The 18210-nt window shown below is 42.2% G+C and overlaps 1 protein-coding gene across 1 annotated transcript; it reads right to left on the reverse strand.

The window, feature by feature from the left end:
- Positions 1–3805: 3805 nt before the first annotated feature.
- AKR1E2 (aldo-keto reductase family 1 member E2) lies at positions 3806–17980 on the reverse strand. The gene is made up of 10 exons (XM_004586905.3): positions 17846–17980; positions 15771–15938; positions 13692–13808; positions 12352–12429; positions 10346–10468; positions 9508–9605; positions 7723–7795; positions 7090–7173; positions 5189–5271; positions 3806–4030 (listed from the first exon to the last, which is right to left on the reverse strand). Exons 1-10 carry the CDS (start codon positions 17882–17884, stop codon positions 3988–3990), a joined length of 906 nt encoding a protein of 301 aa, XP_004586962.1. The 5' UTR covers positions 17885–17980; the 3' UTR covers positions 3806–3987.
- Positions 17981–18210: the final 230 nt, after the last annotated feature.

Genomic DNA, 18210 nt, shown 5'->3' on the forward strand with positions numbered 1-18210 from the left:
CTCCCATCATCCCATCATCCCATCATTCCACTCGGCAGGAGGCAGCTTTCCTTGAGGGTGTGGTGCAATCTTTGTGTTTCCGAAGAAGATGGACTGACGAGCTAGAAGCAAGAGACTGGCCCCCATCTGATTTGTAGCCTCTTGACCACCCACAGCTCTTTTCAGACCCTGCCTCCATGTCCAGATGCAAATCAAGCAAGAGGCAGGTCCCATCGCACGAGGCACACTTGCAACTCCCCAGTGCCGTGAAAGGACACCTTTCCAATGAGATTCCCCATGAGCAATACACACAAGAGTGGCCACGTGGCTCAGCAGAATCATCCATTGAGATCCTTGGACCCTCGTTCCTGTGTGTGTGTGTGCGCACCTGGGGGGAAGTTGAAAGGGTTTTGGGTGTGGTTGTCCAGTCTAGCAGGGAAAGCACAGCTCAGAGCCTTGCAGCGCTGTGAGAATAGCTGATTTTGACTCCCTGCTCTGCTGCTGATGAGAGCTTCCTGCTGCAAGGCAACACGGGGCGCCGATGTGACCACTGCAGGATGGGCCTCTGCCATTATCATGGGTGAAGTGCCCAGCACAGGTCCCAAAGCCTGAGGCGCTGCACTCCACTGCGCGGCTACCCCACTCTGCTCCCACCCTATGCTCTGGCCTCAGAGCAAGAGGACGTTGTTGGAGAGCCCAGTCCTCCTGGTGCCTGCTCCGGCCAGCTCTGCAGAACATCTCTGAGACACAAGGCTTGAAAGAGACCCAAGAAAGGCAGGCAACAACGAAACGTCTACGAGTTTAAAGATTTTATTTTTTATTCCAAAGTCAGATATACAGAGAGGTGGAGAGACAGTGAGGAAGATCTTCCGTCAGATGATTCACTCCCCAAGTGAGCCGCAACGGGCCGGTGCACACCGATCCGATGTCGGGAACCAGGAACCTCTTCCAGGTCTCCCACGCGGGTGCAGTGTCCCAATGCATTGGGCCGTCCTCGACTGCTTTCCCAGGCCACAAGCAGGGAGCTGGATGGGAATGAGCTGCCAGGATTAGAACCGGTGCCCATATGGGATCCCGGGGCGTTCAAGGCGAGGACTTTAGCCGCTAGGCCACGCCGCTGGGCCCTCCTGCTTGGTCTTTAAGTCAGAGCTCAGATGGTGGTGTAGAGAAACCAAAACCAAGATGTCACCACTGAGCTTTGAGAAATATCCATGGATTTATACATCTGAAAAAATATGATCAGATTCTCACCTGGCTGGCTGATGACACCCAGAGCCTGGGAGAACATCATGACCATGGTTTGGAGGTTAAGGGTGTTCCTGGACACATGTACAGTGTCTATGGAATGTGTTTGAATTGATGTGCTTTGGCGGTTCATATTCTAGCATGGGCCCTGCCTTCTAAAAAGACACAGAGAGTGGAGAGTGTGATGTCCATTTATCCCTGCGACATCTCTTCACTCATCAAGCTGCCAGAATTCATTAATGAGAGTTCAGGAAGAGAGTTTTGTGACTCTGATGCTTCTTATTTGATACTTGGTAGAGAAGTGATTATCCCTTCCTTTACTGTAGTTTGGCAATCATTGATGTTGTTTTCCCATCATATTGCTATATTTGTACACTTGAACTTGAACCAGCATGGCTTTAGGATGACTCTTTTTTCCCCTAGGATTCCGCAATGTGCCTCTACAGTCTATCCTTTGGCACCATTCGTGGGCATCCATTCACCTTCTATATCCAGTAGACGCTTAGACTTCAACCAGCACCACCACTTCCAATATTTGGTATGAGGTTCTTCACTGGAGGAACTGACTTGTAAAGTGTAGTAACACTTCTTTCACTGTGAATCATATAAAAATACATCCCAGATGTTGCCACAGAGCATTGCAACACACGGGTGAAGGTCTCTGAGCATCTTACAACTTAGATCTTCTTTCTAATGACATATAATGGGCCACCACCCAAGCATGTGCAAGGCAGCAGGTGTCTGCTTAAGTGAGGAAAGGTGTGACCATATAAATAACAGTTGTAACCTGGAATCCTATCAGCCATCTCCTTGCCCTTCCAGGAACCTGCTCTCCTTCCAAGCCCAGTGTTTGGGGCACCAGCCCCCTCAGCTCCTCCAAGGCTCCAGCACTTCAGAGCTGAAGGATGCCAGGTGGCTGTGGGCCCCAGGCCCCCAGGTGTCTGCCGGCAGCTGCAGGGCTGGTCCACAACTCTTGGAAGCCTGACCCTGCGCAGGAGCTCTGGGTGGCCACTTTGCTTCTATTGCTTGCACGTTCCTCTTCCAGGGTGGAGGTTCAGAGGGAAAACTGTGATCCCTGGGCAGATCCTCCCACTACCATAAGCCCTGGATGGCACCAAGCCTGTTACATCACCAGGTGGCTCTGCTTTGCCTCGCACCCATGACTGGCACTGGGCCAGGGCCAGGGCCAGGGCCAGCAGAGCTGTCCCATGCCTGTCTACCTAGGGCCCAAACCTAGTGACCCTCCGGCATTTCCTTCAGCCACTTCTCTCTCTCCCATATACAGGCTACTATCCTCTCTTACCGGTCAATCCCTGGAGGCAGGTGTTGAACTGCATGGTGATGGCAGACTATGTGGATCCTGAGGAAAACCCTGCTGGGAGATGGCCCCTTGCCTGGTCTTTCCAGGGCTCCAGGCACCTGGACTTGCCAGCCGTCTACTCAGGGAAACCTAAATGCCCTCATCCCAGGAGTCTGCTGCTTCCTGCAGATGGTGTACTCTTGTCCCATAAACATCACTCTGTTTATCCCAGAAGGTAGATCTCTTTGGAGCTCTGTCCTGCCTCTCAGCACTGGCATCGATCCAAGCTGCCTCCAGGTCCCAGGACTGAGCTATGGCTTCCCTGCCCCCTGGAAGTGACACTGTCTCAGGATTGCCCTCTCCATGCCCAGAGGAGGAATCTTGATTCCCAGCTGCCAGTTTCAAGTTCTCACAGGACCTGAGATGGGCATCTGGAATCCGTTTACTTTCACCCCAAGGAAACAACTGTCCTGGATTTTGATGTGGAGTAGAGGTGTTTGGAGGGATGACTGTGCCTACAAGAGAGTTTACCTGTATGTGCCCGTGTTGGGGGTGGGCTGGGACAGTCCGATACCAACCTCACACTTAAAGGGGTGGTAGCCTGTGGTTGCAGGTTTTTGTGTCCCATCAGCAGTAGCAATCACTCATCTTTAACTCTCTCTCTTGATGTGGAAAATGAAAGTGAACATGCTAAATTTTTATCCAGGTTCTTGCCTACTGCAAGAGATAGAAATACTGAGTGGAGACTTATAGCGTGTGCAAATATAGAGCTTATGTGGCAGTGAGGGAATAAATATACATATACACACATGAGCTGTCACATTCAAGGAACTGTCTAACAACAGTAGGTCAAAGAATTGTCCCTAAGTTGGAAAACATCCCTCTGTGCTTCAGAAAGAGAAGACTCAACATCTCTTCCTGATGTGATGTGAACAGGCCAAGCAATGCATGCAGGAGAGGAAATAAGCCATGTCTCCTCTGATAGGAAGTTGCCTTGGGTATAATTTGACTTACCAGACAAAAGATGGATTTTTTTTAAGGAATATAATTTGATTTTTTAAAAAGGAGCTTAATTTGGGAGAGGGAGGGAATCCCAGACTCTACAGAATTGTATCATAAAATTCAAAATTAAAAATAAAAGTTAAAAAAGGAGAGAGGGCTCAGTTTTGAACTGAGACCACATTGCAGATTAGTTCTATTTGCTTTATGATGTGTAACAGTAAAGATGTTTAGGAAAGAGTAAGGGAGGAAAAAATTGGACAAAATTGATCAAAGGCAAAGTTGAGTAATGAGCTAGATATTCATTACAATATATTCTCAACACTTATACACTGTTTAAAAATTTCCATAAGGCAACATTTTCTTAAAATCTGCACATTGATCTCCCCTATCCTCTTTCGCGATGGTGCTGATGACATCCACTTGTCTTGGTGGGGCAAAACTGAGGAAGAAGGAAGCTATCCTTAGTACTCTGCGTGGAAAGGGTAGTCTTTGTGACTTTCAGTTCTGCAAAACAGAAGCAAATGAATAGTAGAAACAAAAATGTATGTGACTTAAAGGTTATTTATTTGCAAGACACTTACAGAGAGAGAATGGAAGAAAGGGAGAGAGAGAGAGAGGGAAAGGGGGGTCAGATATATTTTTGCTCTAATATAATTCAATATGATGTCAAATCTAGAGATATCATATGTAAATCTTACTCTGTGTTAATCAATGTCACTTCATACTTACTTGTACCTAGTGTAACAAGAACTTGTGATGTGATTCATTAATTAACCATCCACAAGAGGTGGATTGTTTATAACCACCTGAGATAGTCAGTGTCCACATATAACTGTTATTGGTATTGCCTATAAACAACGAAGGCCTAACCCTCACTGTACCTACATTAGGGCCCCAGTATACAAGAATTAACCTACAGTGAAAAGTTATTCTCCTACATGGCTGGGAGACACTCTAGTGGAAGCATGATGGACTTGGGAAAATTCACGATGGACACATGTTATGAACCTAGAGGGGAGAATAGAGTGGGGGGGGATTTGGGAGAGGGGGAAGGGAAAGCCCACCGCCAACTAAATTGTATCAAAAGACAATAAAAATTTTTGAAAATGGAGAGAGAGGGCCCAGAGCGATAGCATAGTGGTTAAAGTCCTCATCTTGCACCTGCCAGGATCCCATATGGCACCGGTTCTAATCCCGGCAGCCCCGCTTCCCATCCAGCTCCCTGCTTGTGGCCTGGGAAAGCAGTCGAGGACGGCCCAAAGCCTTGGGACCCTGCACCCGTGTGGGAGGCTCACAAGAGCTCCTGGCTTCGGACTGACTCAGCTCCAGCTTTTGCGGCTGCTTGGGGAGTGAACCATCGGACAGAAGAACTTCCTCTCTGTCTCTCCTCCTCTCTGTACATCTGCCTTTCCAATAAAAATAAATAAATCTTTAAAAAAAATTAAAAGAGAGAGAGAGAGGGAGAGAAAGAGAGGGAAAGGGAGAGATAAAACTCCCTAGTGCATCAAATCAGTCTTTAGCTTCATTCAATATATCTTTGCACAGGAAAGAATTATAATAATAAGGTTCCATTAACCTAAAGTGGATATAAAAGCTTATTCAGGGACCATCCATCTAATCTGTATATTGCTTCCTTTATTTTAAAATGAAGTAAATATTTACGTGGGAAATGTGACCAGTCGGAGATTTTTGTCTAGATTAAGGATCTCATTCATATCTTCTGCTGTTAACTCAAAATCAAACACCTGGAACCAGAATAAAATGTTAATAGAAAATATTTTTCCCCATCCAATTTAGTATTTATTTTCTATTACCAACAGTCACTGTCTTAGATCTGCATATGGCATGTCAATATAAAAGCAGCACTTCATTAGATACCTGGAATTTCCCCTTGAATTATAGCCTAGATTTCCAAAACACATTTTGATCCCATTGATTTGACTGGAGTTGGTTCTGCCTCAGTTTTATTTAGGAACCATTGGCAAGACTGAATATATACTCTATTCATGTGTGCGAATAAAGACATCTTCAAGTAGCTAAAAATTATTGCAACAAATTTTTGCCACTAAACATTCACCCCAAATAAACTCAGCAAAACCACTTCATAGCCCTATGCCATTAACCACATGGTGCTTGAGATGGTTAACACTAACAGCATGTGTAATCCAATACATTTTTTTTTTCTGAGTAAACACTGCTTCTTCCTTCTAGAAGTGCAGCACTGGCCGTTGTGATCACTTTGGGAGTGAATCATTGGGTAGAAGATCTTCCTCTCTGTCTCTCCTCCTCTCTGTATATCTGACTTTCCAATAAAAATAAATCTTAAAACAAGAATATGCACAAAAGGACTTTGAGCATCCCCAGATTTTAGCATCCAAAGGGGTACCCAAAATTAGCTACTTGCAGATATAAGGAGGTAACTACGTATGTGGACACATTTGGTATCTCCTAGTTGTTATACTAACTTTAGGGATAAAACAGTGCCACATGCGGCTAATGGAAAACTAACGTATCAACAGAATAGCAAAATTCTGAGTATCACAGCACAATGCCAAACTGTATATACGAGTGATTAATTCCTGACTTACACAGTTAGCTACACTGACATGACTAACATGCATTGGCTATTAACAATGCCTACTGATGCTCATGAGAGATTTCCTGTGGGTGATTTCAGTAGCTGCTGCTGACTCTCGGTTAATTTCACCATGTACTTCTTTAAAACAGCACCTTAAGCCAATCTTTTACATGCTTTATCACATTTAACTCTTTCAGCAATCTTTGAGATGGTATTCTGTTGAAGAAATTAAGGCTTAGAATAGTCACATGGCTGTTAGGCAGTGGGTGGGCCTTTGGAAATCCCAAATCTGTGTTCTTAACCACTGTGATATAGACGGCATCTTCAGGGTTGAAGCCACACATAGTTGCAACCATGAATTTCAGGCACTTCTATTGTTCTTGCCTGAAGTTGAAGATGCTGCTCTCAAAAGGATGCTAGACCGTCAATGTTCTGTACACATGTTTTCAGATGAAGACACCTACCTGACTGATCTTTACTCCTACCTCTCAAAGTCACCAGACAAGATCTGGAACCTTTCAACCTAAGACTCAAAGTAGCATCTCTCAAATGACCAGGGAGGATTTCCTTTGGTGACAGAGACTGGTTTGCTTTGCCTAGCTCCGGAGCCAGCAGGAGGATAACACTGAAGCTCCTTGCAAGCTGGTACAGGCACATGAGTTCCTGACAATTCAAGGTCAGTAGAAGTGAGGCAGACACCCCCAAACCTGGCATGTCTTAAGTTCCTCTCCCTTCTTCCTCAACTTGAACAGAGTGGAGAAAAAGTCAAAACCCTGCGTCAGGGCCGGGGGGAAGCAGAGTACATTGACGTGGGGCCTGGGAGCCCTGTATCACTGAAAGAAAGGACCACATCAAACATCTATTGTGCAGAGGAGTAGATCTCTGCTGTATCAGAGACACAGAGATCTCGAAACTGCAGTTACATTAGCTATCTTGTCCTAATACCAGATCCTAATCCTCTAGCATGAAGAAGGAGAATACCTACTTGCATATATTCTTGAATTTGCTGTGGATTGACAGCTATGGGAATCACTATTACATTCCTCTGGATCTGAAATCTGAGCAAAATCTGTATGGAAAAAAGGACTGTATCACACAAAAGGAAACCTTCAGTCAAAATAAGGCATTTTTCTCACAGTCTGAATTCTATCAGTTCAAAAGTCAGTAACAGTCCGATATTTATCAGAAATTCTTTCAGATCAAAATCGTTTAGAAGTGAGATGCCTGAGCAGAGGTTTGGAGGACCTTCCCATACCTTAATTAGAGTTACATGATATGTTAAATAATGTGTCCAAATAAACTGGATGTTAGAATGGGGAAGACTCTCATAAATGACTTCTCTGTTCCATTTCATGCAAACTGTGCATGTCCTTGGGAAGACAAAGGAAGAGAGCCTGTAGCTTATCCACTGAATACTGAAAGACTAGCAGGCCAGAAAACTGTGTTTCAGTGAATGGGACTACGTTTACAACCAATATGTGATTCATTCATGAAGAGTTCTGATAAATCATGAACTCATCCAGATCAGCTAAACCTATTTCTTGGAAACATCGACTCCCAGGACAACTAAGGACACCAAGAATGGCAAGCCCAGCACAACACATCTTTCTCTGAGTACCTGAGCACGAGTCTTTCCATGTTTCTGTGCAATTTTCTGAAGCACAGGGTCATCCGCTAAGTCAACCCCCTTCCTAGAAGTACAAAAGCGCAGTTTGGTGAACCAGAAGATCCTTTGTAAATGAGTCTTAAAAAAAAACTGTTCCATCCTGTGGATGATTTATTTTCCCCTGATCATGACGTATAATTAATATAGCAAATTTAGAAGATATGCAGAAGTACATCACCCTAAGGTCAACATGTGGAGATACTCATTGCTAACATTGTGGTTGTTACAACCACACATCATCACTTTGTTTGTGGACCTGTTTTGTGCCTTTTCTCAAGAATCAAGTGACACCAAAACAGCACAGCTGGCATTGGGATTTCTGTGATCGGGTGGGTGGCAGGGATCCTTCTGACACGGAAGTATCCTCTGGTATTTTGGCTTTCTTCTGAAGGACTTGGCAGGTAGCCTACAGAATCATTGATCAGCAGATGATAATTTCAGAAATGTGTATTCAATACCATGCAAAATTTGAGATTGTAAGCATGTGGAAAGTTTACTATAGAACATTTTGAAGGCCAAGTCTCTGTTCCTTAATATTTGTCCAGAAAAGGGACAGGACCAAACAACTATGGAGCCATTTTTTCATGCCACATGCTTTCATGGATACTTTCCACAATGTTCATATGTGGAATATAATCTATTCTTCCAAGAGCTTCTGGACTCCTACAAAATTCAAACATACATGCTTCAGATCACACGGAACATACAAAGGTGACAAATTTTAGTCATTTCATCCCAGTGGGGTGCTTGTACCATGTCACAAGAGCTAAAAAGAAAAGAACGAGTAAGACAGAATTTTTGTACTCAAGAAGCTTTAGTTAATAAAAGAACCTGAGGGGAATAATGGCATAAAAATGTGACAAGGACTGCACACAAAACATGAACATAGAATTCATGAAGGATTCCTGGAAATAAGAATGTTTAATTGGACCTAACATTTTAAAAACAATAAACAGCTAAATTAAATAAAAAGAGATAAGATTTCCAAGTAAATAGAACAACATATGCTAAGGTGTCTAGACTTGAAAGAACATGTTCTGCTCCTGGAACACAAGAATCTCCATGTGGTTGATGCAACAACAGGGGAACATGAAGCCAAAAATAAGAAGGGATCACATCAGCTGCTCCTTCCAGACCGTTCTAATATATAATTAGTTTGATGGAAATTTAAGCAAAAACATGACACAATTGTTGGAAGCCATTTGAAAAAGTAGGTCATAAAAAGGTTGGAAATCAGTTAAAGTGCTCCTGTAAGAACTTCAGGGAATAGATCCTTAGTTAAGCAGTGATGGTTACAATGGAGGTCCAAAGAGAAATTATAAGTTCTCTTGACAGAATAATTATTTCTTAATGGATCAAACACAGTATACACAAATATCAGGTTCTGGGAAAAGAAGATAGTTAAGATTTATGTTACTTAAAAACTGAGAATTCTTCGAGATGTCCTGTTAGAGTAGCTGATGGACACTAAGGGAAAGTTCCATGGAATGTTATGTTTGGGTGGGTCATGGCCCTTAAGATGACCTTATAGGTAGACTTGAAATACAACTATCCGGACTCTGGCAAACACTCCCAGCCTTCACCCAGGGGTTTGGGAGGTTTGGAGACAACTTGTAGTCCCACCACACACTGACCAATTAATTTAACGAACCTCATCCAACTGTCCAAATGAAATGGAAATGAGGCATTCATATCCTGCTAAGACTCCAACTAACATAGTCACTGATGCATCCTTACCATGAGCCACCAAAAGGATAGTAGGCAGTCACAGACACATCTCTGTCTTGGCAAAACTTAATCAGATTCTCCTGGGCAAGATATGGGTGGCACTCAATCTGCAAAGGAAATCACAGATGACCACAAAAATTTAGATGGAACACATTCTATGAAAAGTATAAAAGGAGAGAAGACTAGTATCAATGTCTTGACTCTCACTGAGTATCCACAGCACCCATGCTGAGCCCTGGGTATTTGGGTCTATAAATATTAGGGATGGACTATGTCAGGTTCACGACACCACCTGCTGTAAAGGGTTAAGTCTACAATCTTGGGAATACATGTATCTGAAGGCTCTAATATCCCCTGTTCAAAAAGGCCTTCACAGAGTGTTCAGTGAAAACAGCAACATTCCATAGCTCCCATTTCCTTTCTGTCTTATATTTTCCTCCAAAGCAACTATCCTCATCTGACAACTTACATAATTTATTTTCTTATATCTGTAGTCACTAAGACTTTAGCTTTATGAGGACAAGAAGGTCTTTTAAAACACTGATTTATTTGAAAATCATGGTCACAGGAAAAGAGGGAGTAACAGAAAGAAAGAGGGATATTCCATCTACTGGTAAACTCCTCAGATGAGCATTACTGCCTTTGCTGGACTGGGCTGAAACCAGAAGCCAGGAGCTTAATCTGAGTCTCTCGTATAGATGGCAGGGGCCCAAACACTTGGAATATCATTCGTTACTTTTCCAGACCATTAGGAGAAAGCTACCAGGACAGGAATTAACACATAGCAGATACTGGCTTAACCCATTATACCACAACACAGGCCTCAAAGACATTCCTATCAGCTTACCTGGTTAGTCAGTGGCTTGAGCCTCAAACCAGGCTTTCTTAAAAGTCTATCAAGTTGTTCATGGTTAAAGTTGCACACTCCAATAGCCTTCACCAGTCCTGCATTCACCAGCTCTTCCATTGCCTGAAAAAATGGCAAAGAATTCTGGTTGTTGTTTTTTTTTCCCCAGGCACTGTCTGTCCCTCTGAAACATGCCCCTTAACGACTTGGCATAGAATTCTAGACATAATTTTTTTGACAATATTTTATTTAACTTTGCGAAAGTGTTTATGTTTCCAAGGTGTTGTCCCAGTTCCATTTCTTTATATCTGGGATACACTAAGCAATTTATATGACTTCATGAATCTGAATTTCCTCAAGAGAAACCACAGGATGTGTTGAACGTGTCCATGACATAATACATTAAAACAACAACAACAACAACAAACTTAGCTAAATCTGGAATCTAGTAAGCACTCAACATTGTTTAGCTAATGCTTCCCATTAATTTGAATACCCATTGGTATGATGCCAAACAAATATTGCTAATCTTTTTTGTTTACATTTCTTGCTTACAGTTCTATCACATCATTTTTTTTTTGATCCACTCTCACCATTTACTATGGTAAGGAACTCAGTAGAGAGCAACACAACGATCTCAAGCTTTCATTGACCAGTCAGCCTCGCCCTCAGCTTTGGAATGAAGCTGACCTTCGTGCCAGTATCAAGCAATAAGCCCTCAGTGGTCACTGGGCCAGTGACTAATGAGTTAGTGAGAACCCATAGCTACCTGTATTCTGTAATTCAAATGTTAATGGAGCAGCAGAGCTGTAATTCCTTGCCACTGGTCTTGACACCCTAGACATGGAGACACTCTGTGGTGGTGAGGATGGAAGCAACTAGTCCAGAGATTTCGCTACATTTGTGATATCCCTCTTGTTACTCTTCTTTGTATTACCGCACACACTTAGGTGACATCACCCATCATACTCACATAGTAGCTCTAGAATTTCATCTGCTGAATTGAAGTTCTCCAGTCAACTGAACTCTTTATTCATGATCTGTAAACATTACCCTTCTCTTACTCCCATGTTAGTTAGAAAAATATATGTACTTGGTCAGCCATGCTAGAGACTAAGCCCTAAAGGAATCTTGATATCCTTAACCTAAACTCCTGATGCCAGTCTATTGATTGACTTCCATGACATTCCCAAACTTGCCACTCCTCTGATTCCCCTTCTCTGTTTTATTAAAAGACCTCAATATTTTTCATTTAGACCCTGTCAATTTTTGAAAATTCAGTCTCTCCTTCTGTTATACCTCCTATTTCCCCCCACATGAGCTTCACCATGTTGTCAACAATTTAGAATGTTTAAAAGAGAAATAATAGGAAGTATAAAGTATCAATAGTAGATACCGTTAGGAAATTGAATATGAATTTTAATTATTTTCTTTTTTTTAAAGATTTATTTATTTTATTGCAAAGTCAGATATACAAAGAGAAGGAGAGACAGAGAGGAAGATCTTCCATCCGATGATTCACTCCCCAAGTGAGCCACAATGGGCCGGTGCATGCCGATACGAAGCCAGGAACCTGGAACCTCTTCCGGGTCTCCCACGCGGGTGCAGGGTCCCAAATCCTTGGGCCGTCCTCGACTGCCTTCCCAGGCCACAAGCAGGGAGCTGGATGGGAAGTGGGGCTGCCGGGATTAGAACCGGCGCCCATATGGGATCCCGGGGCTTTCAAGGCGAGGACTTTAGCAGCTAGGCCACGCCGCCGGGCCCTAATTATTTTCTAAATAAAGCTTTAAGGAAAAGCAAAGCAATAAGCTAATAGTCACGTGAAGTCATTTGAGGTCTCTGAGTTCTTGAAGTACCTGTTCATAATTCAGAATGCATTATGTCTCCTTGTGTCTCAAGGAGATAAGCCTGGTGTCTTTGAACACAAGAAGGTCAAAGACTCACAATTTCCTTTCTGACGATCCATAAGCATGGATGAAATTGTAGCTGGATGTGACGCAGCTTACCTCCCATGTGTCCAGGTAGTCAGTCTCACTGGGTATAACCCTGCCATAGTGATCCAAAGGCAACTCTTTCTTTCCATGCTATAAGAATCAGAAGAAAATGAGCTTATTGGGGCCACAGTCACCACTGCTGAGGAGTCTGTGCAGAGAGGATTGAGATATTTGGAAAGAACTGTATGTGTCAGGATATTTGCATCCAAATCATAGTCTAGCTACTACACAACTCCTGCCTAGGATACCTTTTCCAGGCTTGGATTGGACACCTTTGTAAGAATAAAGTCCTTGCCAGCTTTTAAATTCACTATCTATCACAAGGGATAAAAGAAAAACATTGATTCATCACTAACTACCTGCAAACAGATTAGTAACTTCAGGTAAATGAGAAGAGCAAAATTCACTTTTCTTCACGTCAAAAGCTTCTCTCAACTTCATTATTAGGATGCTTTTCATCTTTTTTTTTTTTTTTAACATTCTCATTCAAGAATACAAAGGTTCAAGGGAGGTAGAAGGCAATGAACAACCCTCTGAAATGATATAAATCCAATCACTGCCCAGCAGTTGCAGGTATTAATTTGGAATCCTCTTGCCTGATTCATATTTGCCCCTGCCTACCTGGTATATTATATAGTATGAGTGGATACAAGCCATGCTTATTTAGCCACATACCCCTACCAGAATGATAGAATGCCAAGTATGATCCACTCCTGTGACCACCCAGTGCCAGGAAGACTAAAATTCAATCTAGGGATGACGTGTAAGGACAACTTAGCTATCTCTCACATGAGATTGAGGTATGGAATGTTGCTGAGTTAAAGCGAGTTGGTGGTGGGTGAGTCAGGGAATAATTGTGAGTGTAGAAATTAACTGAATAAAAGAGAATTAACCAGAAGAATCCTCCCATTTCATAACCTACTAGACACAGTGAAGATGAACAATAGAGAAAGTGAAGATGCATAATAGAGGAAGGAATGTGCAAGGAGAGGCAGGGCCAAGGACATCACTGGGAATCTGGGAATGGCACAAGATGCAGCCTTGAGCAGCAATAGTTCCTCGTTAGCTATCTGCTTTCACATAATCACTGCGAGGGAAATACTTTACATTTTTTCTTGGAATAAAAGTATCACTTCTAAGAGAGAAAAGCGGGGGCTTCAAAGATATTCCAATCCAAGCCTCTCCTGTGCTGAGATCCAGAAATATTAAAATGTCTGCCAAACTCATGGCTAGTACGTGTGTCTGAAGTAGCAGAACCCATCCCCGAGGGCCAGTTCACGGTCTTTCCACCATGAAATGGAGTTGGAACACAGCAAGGAATTCCACTTAATGAACCACTTAATGAACAGTACCTGGAATCCCATAGGCCAGTGCATGAGGTAAAGGTCCACATATTCCAGATTGAGGGTCCTCAGAGTCTTGATACATGCTGTTTTCACCAAGGACTTCTTGTGGCAGGTACACCACAGCTAAAAAGAGAGGGGTTGCTGTAACATGTGACTACGACCCAGAACTAGCACAGCGTCAAAAAGGCTCTACAAAAGTTACTTGGAAGATCAAATACATTCAAGATGAGATGATGACCAATAAAACAAGACAGGTTTTGCACAGAACACAAAGGGGTATTAGGCTTCCAAAGTGGGCCCTTTTCTCAAATTCCCACTGAAGGAAAGCTTAAAACAGTAAGAAAAATTTGATGGGAGATACGTTAGGTATTATTTGAATCCTCTGGGGCTAAAAAAAATACCTGCTGACAGGTGAATGAAAGGAAAAGGAGACTAAAATAAATGAAAACAAACACAATATTTCTCAGAAATGTGAAAAAAAACAGTATTCAGAAGTAAGTACATCACATTAGTAGTAGTAATCTCTAGTTAGCAACAGCTGTGATTATTCAAAAGAAAAATTTCTCTAAATTATAGGGTAAGCCTTAGAAATCCCAATTACATGTCTCCCTACTCTGAGTACTCAGAAGAAATTTCCATACTAGTAAACATCACACCCTAATCCTTACAACTCCTGTTAAACAACAGTGATGAAAGCTAAAAATTGCCTTACAGTAAAACAGAAATACATTATGGTAATTACAGAATTTCAGTCTAGAAATTTCTTCAAGTCTTGTTTCACAAGTTCTGAATCTGATCCCCACAATTCCAATATGACAGCTAGAGAGAACTAGAACTTGAACCCTCAACTCTTGATATTATGTTCTTAACATTCTGCTCAAAGTCATAAGCAAAGGAATTAATGAATTCTCCACTACCTCAGGCTATACCTGCATTTTCTTGATAGGGCTTGCTTTTTTTTTTTTTTTTAACCTTCTTTCATGTCCACTTCTTCTTCTGTACCTACTCCCATTAGGCCAAGACAGACATTGCTATTATTAATAATATTCCCTCACCTGACTCCTACCCCTGATTCAAAGGCATGCTCCTTGCATTTACAATACTCTATATACAACACAAACTGCCCTTACATGTGAGCTACCCTATCTAAAACCCCAGCATTGACCTGTGTTTTAATGGGAAAAGTACAGGCTTCTGACAAGACACTCCAAAACTCTCCTGACCTGTACTCTGCCCACATCTCCCACATTTGTTTACCCTCTCTGGTCTCATTGTGTGATCCAAGAAAATCAAATTTCTTAGAAATCCCTGCACTTGATGGCTAGTAAAGTCCTGATGACTGTTTTCATTTTTCTTTGGCAATGTTATCCCCCCTCCTTTGTCTAGATCATGCCCAAGGTCTATTAATCCAGAAGTCTGGGTTAGAAATTGGAATATGAATTTTTATTCTCAACTCAGGGTGATACCGATTCTGAGAATTGCTATGTACACAGAATTCAAGTGAGGTTTGCCTGATTTTCAAGACAAATTAGCTAGGGGGAGAAGCAGAGAGAGGAAGAGATATTCCACTCAGTGGTTCACTCTGCAAATGCCCTTGGTTTCTTGAACTGGGTCTGGCTAAAACTATCAGCTAGGGAGTTTATCCAGTCTCTGTGCAAGCGGCAGAGACATAAAAACTGGAGAAAACATCTGATGTCTCTCAGGACCGAAGTAGAGCTGGACATTTATCTTGGGCACTCTGACATGAGATGCAGGCAACCCAGATGGCAGCTGTGGCAACTCACCACCCAACTTCTGATTTTTGCTTTAAGAATGTGATGTTAATTGGAGGATATCTACTGTATCCTTTTCTGAATAGCCAAATCAATGACATGAGGCAAAAAAAAATCCACGTGCAATATATCTCAGCAACATTTTCATGAAGGTATGAAAGTTCTTTAAGAAGCAAGTCAAGTTTGGAACAAACCCATTGACCTTGATAAGGAAAACAGAAACTACTCCACGTCGTGTGCTATGTCAGCTTTCCTGTGACTGAATCCTGAAATGGCTAAGTTTCTACTGTCCTCGCAGCACAAAAAGCCCTACCTTGCTGACAATGAAGATATCTTCTCGGTTCACGATGCCATCTACGATCTTGGAATACACGGCTGCTCCAACCTCACTCTCATTGTGGTATAGGGAGGCACAGTCAATGTGCTTGTACCCCATGTCGATGGCCATCTTCACTGTCTCAGTCACCTCTCCTGGACCTGCCTGTGAAATCAGCAAAACAGAAGTGTTCCTTCCAAAGGGAAACAAAGCCAACCCACATTTCCCAGTTGTCACTTAGGAATGTGGTGTCACTTAACAAATTAAGTCACTGAACTGGCATTCGTATCATAGAGTCCAAACATTAGGGAATATCAGAGTCAGAAATGAATTTACAGATAATCGAAGTTCCAACAGCTTTATTTATTTGGGCAAAAACTGGATGTATTTGCATGACTACAGAGATGCTGTACTTCCTGCATAATCAAAGGAATAAATAAACAAGTGTGCAATGGATGATTATTAATAATAAATGAGACACAAGGAGTGGTAAAATACATCCACTCTCCTTAGACATCACACAGCATGAAAGCAATCATCACTCTAGGCGACATGTGTCAAGCCCAAATAAACACCATTGATGCTGTCAGCACAAGTTACTATCAAGAGGCTTCAAGTAAGAAAAGAGATTGTAAGTAAGACGACAGGAGAGTATCACAATCTGATTAAGCTGAAGCTCTATAATGGACTTAATAGTTCACAAAATTGATACTCTATGAGCTGAGCAGGATTTATTTCATAAAGAGGCCTTCGTTGAAACGGAAACAGATTTAGAGGGGGCAAAATGAGAACGAAACAAGTATAATTTTGAGTTAAAAAAAGAACAATGAACACATTCAGAGGGAGCAAAAACATGAAAAGGAGTATCAGTGGATTAGGAATCAAAGTTGCAATACGAAGATCAACAAAAGCAGTAATTAGTTCTATGAAAATCCTGAATAAAATAAGACTAATCAAATCATTATGGAGTGATTTGGAAAGGAGAGCATATAGGCAAAATATAGACAAAATATACTTTAAAATATTATTTACAGCTATGCACAATTTGGAAAAAATAACATAGTATGAAAAGATTTCTAGAACAACTGTGAAAACTCAAAAATATAAACGTTAAATGGCTCTGTAATAAATGAATCAATGATACACACACACACACACACACACACACACACACACACAGCGAGAAAGAGAGAAAGAGAGAGAGAACTCCACAGGGAATTTTTTTAACATGTTCTAGAGAAAATCATTCAAAGTTAACATAAAACCATTCAGATGCTACAAAAAGAGAAAATGTCCTCAACGTTTCAGCATTATCCTGAAGTAAAAGAACAAATAGACATAATTTAAAAAGTTCCCAAAATATTAAATGCCACTACAAAATGCCATAGCTGCAACCATATTTTTAGATAATTTGTTAAGATTTATTTAATAAAAGTTCTAGGTTTAATTACGTCAGAGAAGGATAGCATTTTAGGTTGTTAAGAGCTTTAACTTAGGAATCTGTGTCATGAATGGCTAAATCCTCACCTTGAAAGCACAGGGATCCCATATGGGTGCCAGTTCATGTCCAGGCTGCCCCACTTCCCATCCAGCTCCCAGCTTGTGGCCTGGGAAAGCAGTAGAGGACGGCCCAAACCATTAGGACCCTGCACCCTCTGTGGGAAACCCAACGAAACTCTAGGCTCCTGACTTTGAATTGGCTTAGCTCTTACTGTTGTGGCCATTGGGGAGTGAAGCCAGTGGATGGAAGATCTTTTTCTCTGTCTCTCCTTCTCTCTGTAAATCTGAGTTTCCAATAAAAATAAATAATTAAAATAAAAAAAGGAGCCCTGAGTGATCTCCTTTCCCTCTTCCATGGGCCATTCATGGGGCACAAGTAATATCCTAGAACCACAAAGGATATCAGTTCAGATATGGACCAGATGGAATTAATGTGGCTTGAGGAGAAGTGTGAGAGGCCTGGGCAGTATCGGGTGCAAAGCAAGTCTCCCAGTACAAGATTCATCCCCACCCACGGGAACGCCCTTAGCCAGGTGTTCGGTGGCCATCTTCTGTCTGTCAGGCCATTTCACCTTCCAAGTGCCCAGTCCCAGAACTGGGATCTTCATCATTTCCGGTGTTGACAAGTGGCTCTCATCAGTTGGTGCCCGTAGCGGCAGTCACGTTGATTAGTTGGAAACCTCGCGTGGCCGCAACCCTTAGATTGGTTGATGAACTTCATTCTGATTGGCTGGTGACAGCACGTGGGGAAGGGGGTTAGTATTTCTCTAGACCCAAGCAAGTTCTTGGGAATTGGGGCATCAGCAGGACCCGAAAGGAAGGGACGGCTAGCAACAGAGCCGGAGTACACTGTGTTGGGAGGGTATTAGTTTATTCTCTGAAACAAATTTGGTCACACCTCTTGGAAATTACAATTTTATATTGTAACAATTTAAGT

This window comes from Ochotona princeps, chromosome 24 (assembly GCF_030435755.1).
Source record: "Ochotona princeps isolate mOchPri1 chromosome 24, mOchPri1.hap1, whole genome shotgun sequence".
Lineage (NCBI taxonomy): Eukaryota > Metazoa > Chordata > Mammalia > Lagomorpha > Ochotonidae > Ochotona > Ochotona princeps.

Bases quoted from the DNA above. Each gene is read 5' to 3' on its own strand.
- AKR1E2 (XM_004586905.3), bottom strand. From the start codon at position 17,884: ATGATGAAGATCCCAGTTCTGGGACTGGGCACTTGGAAG. The intron at 7,796-9,507 runs GTAAGGATGCAT...TTGTACTTCTAG, and splicing joins TATCCTTTTGGTGGCTCATG to GAAGGGGGTTGACTTAGCGG. The intron at 4,031-5,188 runs GTAAATATTTAC...TCTGTTTTGCAG, and splicing joins CGACTGGTCACATTTCCCAC to AACTGAAAGTCACAAAGACT.